The sequence below is a fragment of the Taudactylus pleione genome, unplaced genomic scaffold (genome assembly GCF_031769625.1).
Source record: "Taudactylus pleione unplaced genomic scaffold, aTauple2 ptg000154l, whole genome shotgun sequence".
In the NCBI taxonomy this organism is placed as follows: domain Eukaryota; kingdom Metazoa; phylum Chordata; class Amphibia; order Anura; family Myobatrachidae; genus Taudactylus; species Taudactylus pleione.
Window position 1 is genome coordinate 21,747,677 of NW_028284556.1, and position 12,501 is coordinate 21,760,177.

The 12,501-nt window shown below is 44.3% G+C and overlaps 1 protein-coding gene across 3 annotated transcripts in view; it reads left to right on the forward strand.

The window, feature by feature from the left end:
- The first annotated feature begins 7,081 nt into the window (after positions 1–7,081).
- The window catches only part of STRN (striatin), a 140,738-nt gene continuing 135,318 nt past the window's right edge, over positions 7,082–12,501 (forward strand). For 2 of the 3 annotated variants that reach the window (XM_088474398.1, XM_088474399.1), the window contains exon 1: positions 7,083–7,630. In XM_088474398.1, coding sequence (XP_088330524.1) covers positions 7,379–7,630 — 252 coding nt within the window. In that variant the 5' untranslated portion in view covers positions 7,083–7,378. Of the gene's footprint in view, positions 7,631–12,501 lie in introns of all 3 variants that reach the window. The other variant, XM_088474400.1, reaches the window with a different exon arrangement.

Consider the following 12,501-nt stretch of genomic DNA (forward strand, 5'->3'; position numbering starts at 1 on the left):
CTTACACTAGGCACAACACTTGGCCCTTTAAATCTGAGACAGAGCGGCGCGCCCCCCTATGGGAGCCGCAACTGCTTGTCAGAGCCTCTAGGACCAAAGCTACAGCAGTCAGTGAAGAGGAGATACCAACAGTCTTGCAGCAACCAGGAGAGGAACGCTGGCAGTGAGGGAACACTGTGAAGAGTGCCAGCTGGCACCCGCCCACGAACGGAGCACCAGTTATTCAATAAAAAGTATTTTGTTTACAGTTTTTCTGCACTTGTACAATTGATTTTACTTAACCTCTGCTTTTATATACTGAGGGGGTACGTCTCCAGCGTCGCCGAGACATCTTGCAGGGCTAGATGCAACAGATTGGGAATGGTCAAGAATGGAGGAATGGCTATACCTGCTTTCCATTCCATAAAAAGATTGTGAGTACTGTGTAGGTGGCTGATTTGGTCACCCACTGGAGAACCCAGATAAGCCCTGGACAGAGTAATTAAAATCAGCCTCTCACCCTCTTTGAGCACCTTTACATCCATGCATTATGGATTTAATTAATTGAAAAGGTAATAGAAGCCATTCCCTGAAATACTTCAAGAATTTCTCACACATTTTAACTTTTTATGTTTTATAGGACAGCTTAGATACTCAAAGATACTACTGGGAAGGAGAAGTCATATTATATATCTTATGGAAGAGGAAGAGGAGTTAACCCAACCCTTATGGCAGGAAATGATTATTCCAAGGAAATTAAATTACCATTAATAATTCTTCTATTTTTGTTTTCCACCATTTTCGTCTGTCCTCAAACTATTAAAATATATTTTATTCTAAATAAAAAATGTCTGTACATATGTTAGTACAATAAAGCTGGTGAGCATACCCAAGCTCTGTAATGTCATAATGGGAATACACTGCTGTGCTGCAAATCTGTCTCACAGTTTCTAATCATTTATTGAAGACAACATCACCAACATGTTGTGTTGAATAATTGATAACCAACCAAGTGAGCAAGATAATTCCTTTACTGCATCATATAGCCTTTAAATACAGTGGGTATTGTGGTGTAATATCTTTAGTCTTTAAACAACATCTAAAGCAAATTTTCTGTGTGTGTGTGCTCGCGTATAGATTGATGGAGGGAGACAGACAGGTAGATAGATAGATAGATAGATAGATAGATAGATAGATAGTGTAATAACACAGGGAAATTAGTTTGGTAGAGAGGTCAGTGGTACAGTGAGTAGGTGCATAATAAAATATCCATACGCAGCTTTGCAGGTAAAATGAAAATAAATGGTGCTTTACTGTCACATATCAGAAACAAAATAAACAGCCTAGCCCCCATGCAGGGCACTATATTACTGCTTGAACACTGACTACAGTGGGCAGCTAGTCTGCAAATGTAACAGTCTCAATCCTTTAGTCCTGTCTCTTACAAGTAAAGACACTGGCCTCCTAGCCTTCACATAAAGTTTCATGTGGTCCTCCCTGCCTCCTGCAGGTATGGATACTGGCTTCCTTAGCCTGCAGCTTAGCTGCTTCAAAGTCACATGTACAGTCTGATGGATTTGTGGTCCTCCCTGCCTCCTGCAGGTTTGGACTCATGCCCCTTTACCCCCAATTGCTTGGCTTGGCTTCACTAGGCTCTCTGGCTGCCACAGTCCCATTCTGTCTCCACTCGCAGCCTGACTGGTTTGCCTTCTCATCAGCCCACACCTTGGCTCTGCCCACAAAGCAGCCTGTAGGTGTGGTCAAATTTAGTTTTTCTACCCTGTGTGGGCGGATTCCTTCAGTCCCACACAGAATCCATGGCTCACTATCGCCATCTGTGGTGATATTGCCACAATAGATAGACAGATAGATAGATAGACACATGTACATTCACTCAGTCAGAGGCAGATCCAGAAGAAAACGACCTGGGGAGGGTGACACTATGAACTAGAGGTACCAGCGAGCCCTTAATGCCCTGCATGCTGGAAACTTGTGATTCTTTAAGTACCAGCATGCAGGGGAGGCTTGCTGGGATCTCTAGTTCTCCAGTAAAATACAATATTATTAAATCTATTATTTACAAATACATTTACACAATCAACCCAGCACCCACCGGCCAGGGGTGCCAGGGATAACCCCGAACCAGAAAATTGTATAGTGGATGCCCAGCTTTACTCATTTTGTTCTCTGTATTTCCACAACTAGGACCGGCTCAGCAGAGCCTTGTGCTGGTTCATAAAATACAGGGGAACCCTATGCATTTTTTCCCCTTTATTTTAAGAGTCAGGACAGGCTCAACAGAGCCCGGGCTGGTTAAGCTTGTGGGGGGGGGGGGGGGGGATGCACGTCATTTTAAAAATATATATTTTTAGTTACTATTTTTTTTCACACAGAAGCCTTCATGGATCTCACTGATCTGTGAAGGCTTCTGTCTAACTCAGACTTTTTAATGCTGGTTGCATTATAAGGTCCGAGTTTACATAGGGGAAAACTCGCAGACACTGGCATAATGTAATAGCTTTGAACTCACAAGTTCGCAGGCTATTAAATTTGGCGAGTTGTGGGACAAACTGGGACCTTTAAACATGCAAGAAGGTCTGAGTTTGTCCCATAGGGAAAACTCGGTCCCTATTACATTTACCCCTATGTATTCTTGTAGATGTGTGCATTCTTTTTGTGAGTATGAGCAGTGTAAAACTATGCTACTCAAACAACAATGGAGAATACCTTGGTACATCCAAAATAGAAGGTTCTTCCAGAGACAACAAGGTGCCTGACACTCTGCTCTCTGGAGATGCCTGTTCATACTAGAAGTGCACTTGTGGCATAGGCAAAACTAGAGATCTGGTAATTGGTGGTCCCAGATTTAGTACCAGATAATGTTACCCAATAGACGCCTATGGGATTCTTATCAGAATGCCCCATAAGAGGGATACTTCCCAGCCCCCCCCCCCAGTGGTGCATGCGTTCTTCTGCGCATGCGCAGAAGGACTCTAGAGGGACCTCTGGGTCATAAACGCGGAAGTCCCTCTATCACAAAAGACAGCTCTTACCGGGAGAGCTTTCCTTTGCGATTTTCTAGGTACATCAGAGATATTATCACGGGTATGTACCTGATAACGGCCAGTATGTACAGCATCGCGGATGCAATGTTTAGTACTTCCCGCACCTACTCTGAAAATGCAAGCAAAAATGTACGTTAACTCCCTTTGAGACCCGTGCAACTTAACTTGGATTTCAAATTGAATACCAAAACTTGCACCAGCACTAAGCAATTTAAGCAACTCACAGCTAATTGAATCCACCTCTAAGATGCTCCGAAAATAAAAATAAATGCAACACATATTAAAAATAGATTGTTTCAATCATACCATTATGTTATCTGTAACTGTGTGTTCAAGATTTGTTCTAATTTGTATTGCATCTCATTCAATTTATCTTGTATGTGAAATGTTCTATGGTATATTTTTGGAATGTACTTTATTTAGAAAGTCTAATAAATTGTGTTTAAAATTTAAAAAAATAATAATCTAATTTAGTACAATGATTTTAATTTTCACATCTGTTCACATGCACTTAATCTTAATTAATAATTGATGTTAACTGTTACTGCAAACCTCCCAACCATTTTGATTTTAGTGGGACAGTCCCACTTTCCGGGCACTGTCCCACCATTCCACCCATGAGCCGCAGTGTCCTGTGGTGGTGGTGGGGATTGGAAGTCCGCCCTCACCTTCTGCTCTGCTTAGCAGAGCAAGCAGTGAATAGAAGCTGTGTGTATGAGTGCAGCATCTATTCATTGGAGAGAGGGACTGGAGGAATACCCAGCCTTTCTCGGAGCGCTATGCATGCCCTCAGTCTGATAAAAAAAATGAGGGTGTAGATCGCCGGTACATTTCCTGTGAGGCCACGTCCCTTGCTGCGAGACCACACCCCTCTTTTCGGACAGGCAATGAAGGCTTGTGTCAAGCATGTTCCGAGGTATGTAATGCCAGGCATTACATTGTCTTACCAGTTTGGTCCAACCCATATTACAGATTCAATTCACAGGGGTGATTCAATTCAGTGCTGTGAGGCCGATTAAAGGATTTCCTCTCGAACCCTCCTGAGGGTGCGAGCAGAAATCAGAGAAAATGCCGGCCGCGAGGCTGTTTTCCGGCTCAACGCTGCGCTAACATCCTCGCGGCGGCACTTTAGTCGGGGAATGCCGGTTAGCATGACTAAACACCTAGCTTTATTCGCGCTAACTGGAATTCTCTGTCTTGAGTGGCTTTAGTCAGACATAACAACGCACTTAATTGAATAGCTCCAGGAACTCCTTCCCTGTGCTATGAACAGCATGCAGAATTGAATCGCCCCCATAGGAGGGAATTAAATTCACAACATGGACATATTATAACTTCGTGTCCTGCTGGAATCACAAGCTTTTTGAGTGTGATGGAAAACTTGTAATGTCAAGGAGGAGCCCTGTCTCTCTGTTAGCTGGCGCTGCAATAAAGCTTATTGTGTATATTGAAGCAGCACGCGTGACGTCATGACGTCACGCGTGCCGCACTGCTGAGACGCAGACACTGCCGGAGAGGAGCCGTGGACAGAATAGAAGGGAGCAGGAGCACCAGCAAGACACTGATTACGGTGAGGCTGCAGAGGCTGCTGCGTGGTGTGCTGCTTGGCTGAAGTGTTTGTGCTCGTGAGGGGACTTTCAAAGGCTCAGACACGCCCTCTTACTCAGGTTGTGAGTGGGGCTGGAGGGACAGGTTACAGAATCACCTACAGTACAATATATACAGTATAGTGATTTCAGCTGCCAACTTCCTCCTTACACCAAAGCTGAATTCAGGACTGTGCCCTGCCCCTGTCACCTCTTTCCTGGCCCTGACGTCTTTCCCATAGTGCAAAGGAGCAGCCGAGCGGAGCGGACGCTGGAGCGGGGCTGACGGTAAGTATTAGTGTTTTTTTTTATGTGCAGGCAGCCTGGACAATACTCTGGGGGCACTTCTGCTAGGGGAGACACCACTACTGGGGGTACCAGGGCACTACTACTGGGGACATTACTCGGGGGCACTTCTACTGGGGGCATTGCTTAGGAGATGCCACTACTGGGGGCATTACTCAGGGCCCAGGGGCACTACTACTTGGGGTTTTACTACTTTGGGCACTACTACAAAGGGAGCATTACTATTGTGGGCACTAATACAGGGGGCATTAATATTTCGGGCAATACAACTAGGGACACTACTACTGGGGCACTACAGCAGGGACCATTACTATTGGGGGCATTACTGATAGGGGCATGACTACAGGGGGCACTACTAATGGTGGCATGGCATAGGGGGCACCACTCCTGGGGCACTACTACTGGGTGCACTGCATAAAGGGCACCACTACTGTGGGCTCTGCATAAGTTGCACTACCACTGTGGGCACTGCATAAGGGGCATAAATACAGGGGACACTGCATATGGGGACAACTACAGGGGGCACTGCATAATGGGCACTTTTGCCTGAGAGCCAGTGGGGGGGAAGCCTAAGACCTGTCTTGATGGAATGGCAAGGGAGGGGGCTGGAATGAAGTGTGAATTATGTGAATCTTGTTTTTTCAATGTGTTGTATGTGGTTCTGGATTTAATAATGTATTTGAGGTGGATGTGGTTTTAAAACGTAGTTTATGTGCCTCTGGCTTTTCCAAAATATTATGTGGAAGTGGTTTGTTGCAGTGTATTATATGTGGACCTGGCTTGTATTTTCAATGTGCTGGATTCGCTCCCAACGCACTAAAAACAAGTGTGATGCAAGGTCATACTGCTGCAAATGTCACACCAAAGGCATGCACACAGAAATTCGGCGTGGGCTTGTGACAGCTAGGCCACACCCCATTTTTTGAGCGCGCGCCGCATTCTGTCTGACTTTTGTTTAGCTACATATATTTTTCAGCACTTTGCCTCTGACAGGTTTGCCACCCCTGGGCTCAGTAGTCGCAGTGGATGACATTCTGTGGTCTTTCGAGATCACACTCCCTTACTGTGATACCACACCCCCTCACGATGAGGCCACGCCCACTCCACAATATTATTGCTTCGAGGTGGGGGGGGCGCATTTTGACTGCTCGCACTGGGAGCCTCAAACCCTAGAAACTGCCCTGACACTGTGCAATCTTACAAACGACCAAATGATATATCGTGTGTCGTTTGGTCGTCAGATCGTTAACTAAATAATGTAACCATATCGCCTGGTCTCTCCGTAGTGCGTACACACTGCACGATCTGAGGAGAATTGTTAACAGGATTAACAGATCTTTCTGCATGTACAAAAGATCTGAAGATGCGATGAACGATGCCACGGGAGCGCATAGTGCGTACACACTGGACGATGTCGTTACGATGTGTCGGAATCGGCCAAATCGTTCAAAATATCGTCTAGTGTGTAGGGGCCTTTACTGAGCAACAACTGCTGCTTTGGGGCTCATTTACATTTGGATGTTTTATGACACGCCTCTGAGATGTAGCAGTACACGCCCACTTTACTGCTGCGCCCATAGGTATTGCTTTCACAATCTCCCTGAAATGCTTATTCAAAAGTAGGCACATCAGACATGGCAATAATATATCACACTGTAAAAAAAATCTAGAAGTTCACTATATAATAAAATGTACTAAAACATTTCCTAACTGGGAATTAGGTGACATTCCTTATTTTACAGTTACAGGGCCATTTTCTGATATAGATGCATGCTAATTGTATTTAAAATGTGCTGGTAAGATGCAAATTGCTGTATCTCCATATATATGACACAGCATCCACCTCTGGCCATGAACTGAATTTGTCATAAATAGAAACATTCTGTAACACCCACACACTGCTCACCATCTGAATACCATTGTCCAGATAAACAGATCTCTAAATCAGAACTGCAGCTGGAAACAATAATAACACTGGTAACTATGTGACACTGGGCACAATGATGTAGTTGCAGGTAACAGGTGACCCAAGTTCCCATTTCTCATTTGCAGGTAACAGATATGGCCCAAGTTCCCATTTCAAAATGTCTGTTAGGTGTTGAGATTAGCTATTGTTAATAAAGCTTCGTGACAATATAAAAAAAAAAAGAAAGATAGTATCCCGGAAGCCTGGCGGTAAGGGCGGCTCCGTGCCGTACGTGACGTCACCGCGCCGCTGTCAGAGAGGCAGAGACCCGCCCAGGCAGCCGCCTCTCTTCCTTCGAGTGTGGGCGGCAGCGGCGGAGCCCGGGCTGCGGGCACAGAGGGCAGGTGTGCGGGGCACCTATGTGACGTAACGCTGCGATCCCGTAGTCACACCGTCACCGTCTGTGTCAGCAGCGTTCTTTCCTCCGGGCCCAGTGGGCATAGCTGGCAACCGCGGCCCCCGCTGCGAGGGTGGCCATGGACGAGCAGGCGGGGCCCGGCGTTTTCTTCAACAACAATAACAATTCGCTGCTGTCCGCCGCCGCTGGTGGGGCCGGAGGGACCGGTGTTGGTGATGCGGCCTCGGCGGCTGCGGGCTCCGGTGGAGGTACCGGTACGGCCGGAAGGGCCCAGTACAGCATCCCGGGGATCCTGCACTTCCTGCAGCACGAGTGGGCGCGTTTCGAGGTGGAGAGAGCGCAATGGGAGGTGGAGCGGGCTGAGCTGCAGGTAATAGCGGGGATCTGTCAGTGCTGGGGATGCCAGGGGCTGTATAATACATCTCCCATCACTGCCTGACGTGTGTGTGTGTACTGTGCTGCTGGTACAGTGCCATACATCATCTACCGATGTGTCCTCATACAACTCTCCTTTTTGCACTATATGGCTCATGATGTACGGTGTGACTTATGCTGGGTACACACTGTATGCACAATGTATTGGCGAACAACGTCGTTCACAGATATATCGTGTCGGCCGTGCAGATATTTTGTGCGCATCATACCTGTGTGTACGAGTGACCAATCGACCTATTACAGGAACCGCCGTTAGTGACATCACCAGTGATGTCTGGACATACATAGCGAGCGGCTCATTGGTAAGTTTGTGGCGCTTACCAAATCGGTTGCTCAGCTGGTGGGGCGGTCGGTCGGCCAGGTATGTACATCACATTAGTGTTCTGCCATGGTTAGTGGTCACCAGACTTTTTTTGTATTTTTTGCTAAAGTATCTTATTTGCATCGTAGCCGCATGCAGTGTCACTCACAGTAGGCATTTAGGATTACTGTTGTTGCAGACAAATTGGTATAAACTCGCAGATTAAGCACAAGGATGTCTGACACAACTCCTGTATTGGTCTTCTGTCGTTTGCCTTTTTACCCATGTTAGTGTCTGAGTTGCGCATAGTTGCATGCAATGTGAAAAAGTGAGCGATGAGACACTTGTCCTGCTTTCGTTGCAAAGTCTGTATTGCTCCAAACGAAGCTGTTTGGTGCGATGTCAGGATAGGTGTATATGGACACATCTGTATGTGTATATACATTTCTATAACATGCCCATGTGGTTGCAGGGCTACAGCATGTGTTCTATGTATCTTAGTTGTGATGTAGGTAGGGTACATGGATATGTATGTGTGCATTATTCATGTATGTAGTAATGTGTTCTGCTGCCTCCGTATCCAGTTTAGAGAGCTCCAGATAGGGAACCCATCCTGTGATTCAGCAGTGTCATTAATAGTATGAATGCTCTTTAGCTATATGTTGGGAAAGTATTATATGGGCATGTGTGCTTGCTGGTGGTGGTGAGTGTGTATAAGGGGTTCATGTATTGAAGTATGTGTGCTAAACTATGGTTGTGCTATTTTTGTTTTGTTTACATAATTTGTCACAACAAGCTACATGTATTAAGCATGCGTGACACATGATATGTAAGTGTGGAAGGGTTAATGCAAACAAAACCACCCAATCTGTCTAATGTGTCTAAAATTCCTCCAAGTTCACACCTACCATTAACCAAACAGTTCTGCTTCCATTTATATTTGGTTCAAGAACTGACTATTTTTAGGAAACCTGTTACTACTATCTGACTTATCCCATAACACAGTCTCCTAAATTGATTAGATACTGTAACTCAAAAAATTTCTCTGTTGATGTGACCGTCATAAAAACCAAGCATCTCTGATGCATGAATTCGTTAAGGGCACTAATGCAGAATGTTATTAAATGGATTTTAAAATGATGGGGGAAAAAGTCACAGTACTTATTAAATATATGTATGGCAATAACAAATTAACCTAAAGAAATATGAATGCAAAACAGTTTTCTATCAAATAAAGCAGGAATAAAAACAGAAATGGGAATAGTACATGCAAATTCAGCAGTTAAGTCATTATCGGCTACGTCTGAGTCTATTACAATAGTCGCAAGCAGCGACACTTTACGCGCAGTGTGATTGGCAGTTTGGGGGAGGTAACTGGTCATGTCGCTTGCGTCTGCGATCCTGTACGCTCAACCAGTGTCTCGGTTCAGGCAGCCTTTCTGCATGACCATAGAGTTACTCAGGACTGTAAACATTAAATGATCTATGACTGATGCTGCGCCTTTGTACACAGATGCCTGGATTTGCAAAGCAGCAGGTGGGCGTCTCAATACATCTCCCGGTGGCTGCAACATTTGCATATTTTTGCACTGCAGCTGCGTATAACTCTGAATCAGGCCCTAATTTACCTATAAGATTTAGCGGCAAGAACTGGGCAGTATGGTGGTAGCATTGCTGGCTCTCAGCTCCGGGATCATGGGTTCCATTTTGACTTGGGCTATATTTGTGTATTTTGTATGCCATCCCCGTGTTTGCAGGGGTTTCCATCGGGTGCTCCAATTTCCTCCCACACTGCAAAGATGCCCAGATAGGGCTAATTTCATCAGAAGCCAATTAACCGGTCACTTGTGTAGTAGCTACCAATATAAATAAGCTCCTCCTGAGCATTTTGCAATTTTGTAAAATGTAGGTCCTCTTCTTCAAGTAACCGCTAATAAATGAAAAAATATTAGGGGGGGAATTCAATTGCTTGCTCCTGCAGCTTTAACTCAACAGAGCAATTCAATTGTTTACTCCATTTGGGTGTGATAGCCGGTGACGAGCAGAAATGTGCGATAAGTCCTGGTTTTTGGTGCCTAACCAGGACTTTAGACAGGTTTATACATTTATTGCAGATAAACCTAGTCTCTTTGGGTGCAACATGCGCGATAAAGCATGGGCTCCCAAAAACCATTCAACATTGCACCCCTTTAGACAGGAGATTGGGTGTGATAAAACAATTGAATTGCTTCCTAGATGTATATTGACCTGAGCCTGCTAGTACTGAGCGAGTTACTGTGCATGAAATTACATATAAATGTAATTGTATGCAAGATGTAGGTATAGAGATGTCATAGATGCGCTGTCTATATTTACAGCTGTAGAGAAGTTTTGTGTGTTCAGGTATGAGGTAAATGTAATGGCCTGGGATTTTCAGGCATTGGCAGGTCTGCCCAAATGTTTTAAAGGGGCAATAATTTTGCCTTTTAAATGATTTCCCTTTTAAAACATCAGCAGACTTGCCAGGAACTCGCCGATGCTTGCAAATCGCAGGCTATTACAATTACCCCATTATTGTGCATAGTATCTGTTCTACAGCTTCATGGAGTAGTCTATGCATTATAGTGACAGATGTGATTGGTTCTGGTCCTTTTGGCTACTGGTGTGACAATGCAGTTCATATATATTCTTGTTTTTAGGTTTCACTTTTAACTACTATATACATCTCAAGTCTATATTAGTGTTGATAAGTCCGTTACAATGTTCTAGACTAGATACTGAACAAGGGTCCTAGGAGAACATGTATAATTTGTTACTAACTTTTAAATAACATCTCCCTTTTACCAAACTTTTTAGTAGTATGCATAAAAAGTACACGTTATGAGTGTATTAGTAGTAGAAAATTATACATTTTCTTTTTGCATCCCATTACCAGTCATGTGAAATAGCTTTGTGCATTGGTATGTAATCACAGCAAGTTTCACAAGTCTATGTCAGCAACCAGTGTCTTAAACTGACATCTAAAAGGTTAAAACAGCTGCTCAGTGTGGCAGATTGTGTGCACTTTTAACTCACAAATTGCTTAGAAAGCTGTTATATGACAGACTTAGTCAACTAGTAGAGGCACAAAGGAAAGAAGCATTACAATGTGTTTACTTGCATGTGACAAACAGCTAGGTTTATATATTTAAGCAGATGGTTCACACACACTAGGATTGTAAATCACATTTGCAGTATTATGCATTCCTAGCTGTTTCATGACAGGGAGTCGGCTTTACATTATTTTTGTATGGGTTATTCTTCCTGGTTGGAGAGCATAATTTATTCATAAGAAGATGACAGCGGAGTATTGCCAGACAAGGGTTCTATGGTATAAAAGAAACAAGCTTTTCTCTAAAAAGTAGCAGGTATTGCTTAGTATAATAAACAAGTGATCCACAAATTAATTTTACAGTTGTGTTTATAAATGTATGTACAGTGCCTTGCAAAAGTATTCACCCTTTGCATTTTTCATGGTTTGTTGCCTCACAGCCTGGAATTAAAATGGATTGTTTGAAGGTGTGCATCATTTTATTCACAGAACATGCCCACAACTGTGAAGTTGTGTTTTTTTTTTTTTTTTTTATATTGTGAATCAAACAACATTTAGGACAACATAACAGAAAACGTCAGCGTGCATAACTATTCACCCCCCTAAAGTCAGTACTTTGTCGAGCCACCTTTTGCGCCAATTTCAGCTGCAAGTCGCTTTGGATAAGTCTCTATGAGCTTGCCCCTGGGATTTTTGCCCATTCCTCAAGGCAAAACTGCTCCAGCTCCTTCATGTTGGATGGTTTCCGCTTGTGAACAGCAATCTTCAAGTCTGACCACAGATTCTCAATTGGATTGAGATCTGGGCTTTGACTAGGCCTTTCTAACACATTTAAATGTTTCCCCTTAAAACCACTCGTGTTGTTTTAGCAGTATGCTACGGGTCATTGTCCTGCTGGAAGGTGAACCTCCGTCCCAGTCTCAAATCACAGGCAGACTGAAACAGGTTTTGCTCAAGAATATCCCTGTATTTAGCAACATCCATCTTTCCCTCTACTTGAATCAGTTTCCCAATCCCTGCTGCTGATAAACATCCCCACAGCATGATGCTGCCACCACCATGTTTCACTGTGGGGATGGTGGTGTTGGGGTGATGGGATGTGCTTGGTTTGCTCCAGACATGGCGTTTTCCTTGGTGGCCGAAAAAGTTAAATTTTCGTCTCATCTGACCAGAGCACCTTCCTCTATACATTTGGGGAGTCGACCACATGCCTTTTGGCAAACTCAAATCGTGTCTTCTTATTTTTATCACTAAGTAAAGGCTTTTTTCTGGCCACTCTTCCATAAAGCCCAGCTCTATGAAGTGTACGGCTTATTGTGGTCACATGCACAGATACACCAGTCGCTGCTGTGGAACTCTGCAGCTCCTTCAGGGTTATCTTTGGTCTCTGTGCTGCCTCTCTGATTAATGCCCACCTTGCCCGGTCTGAGTTTTG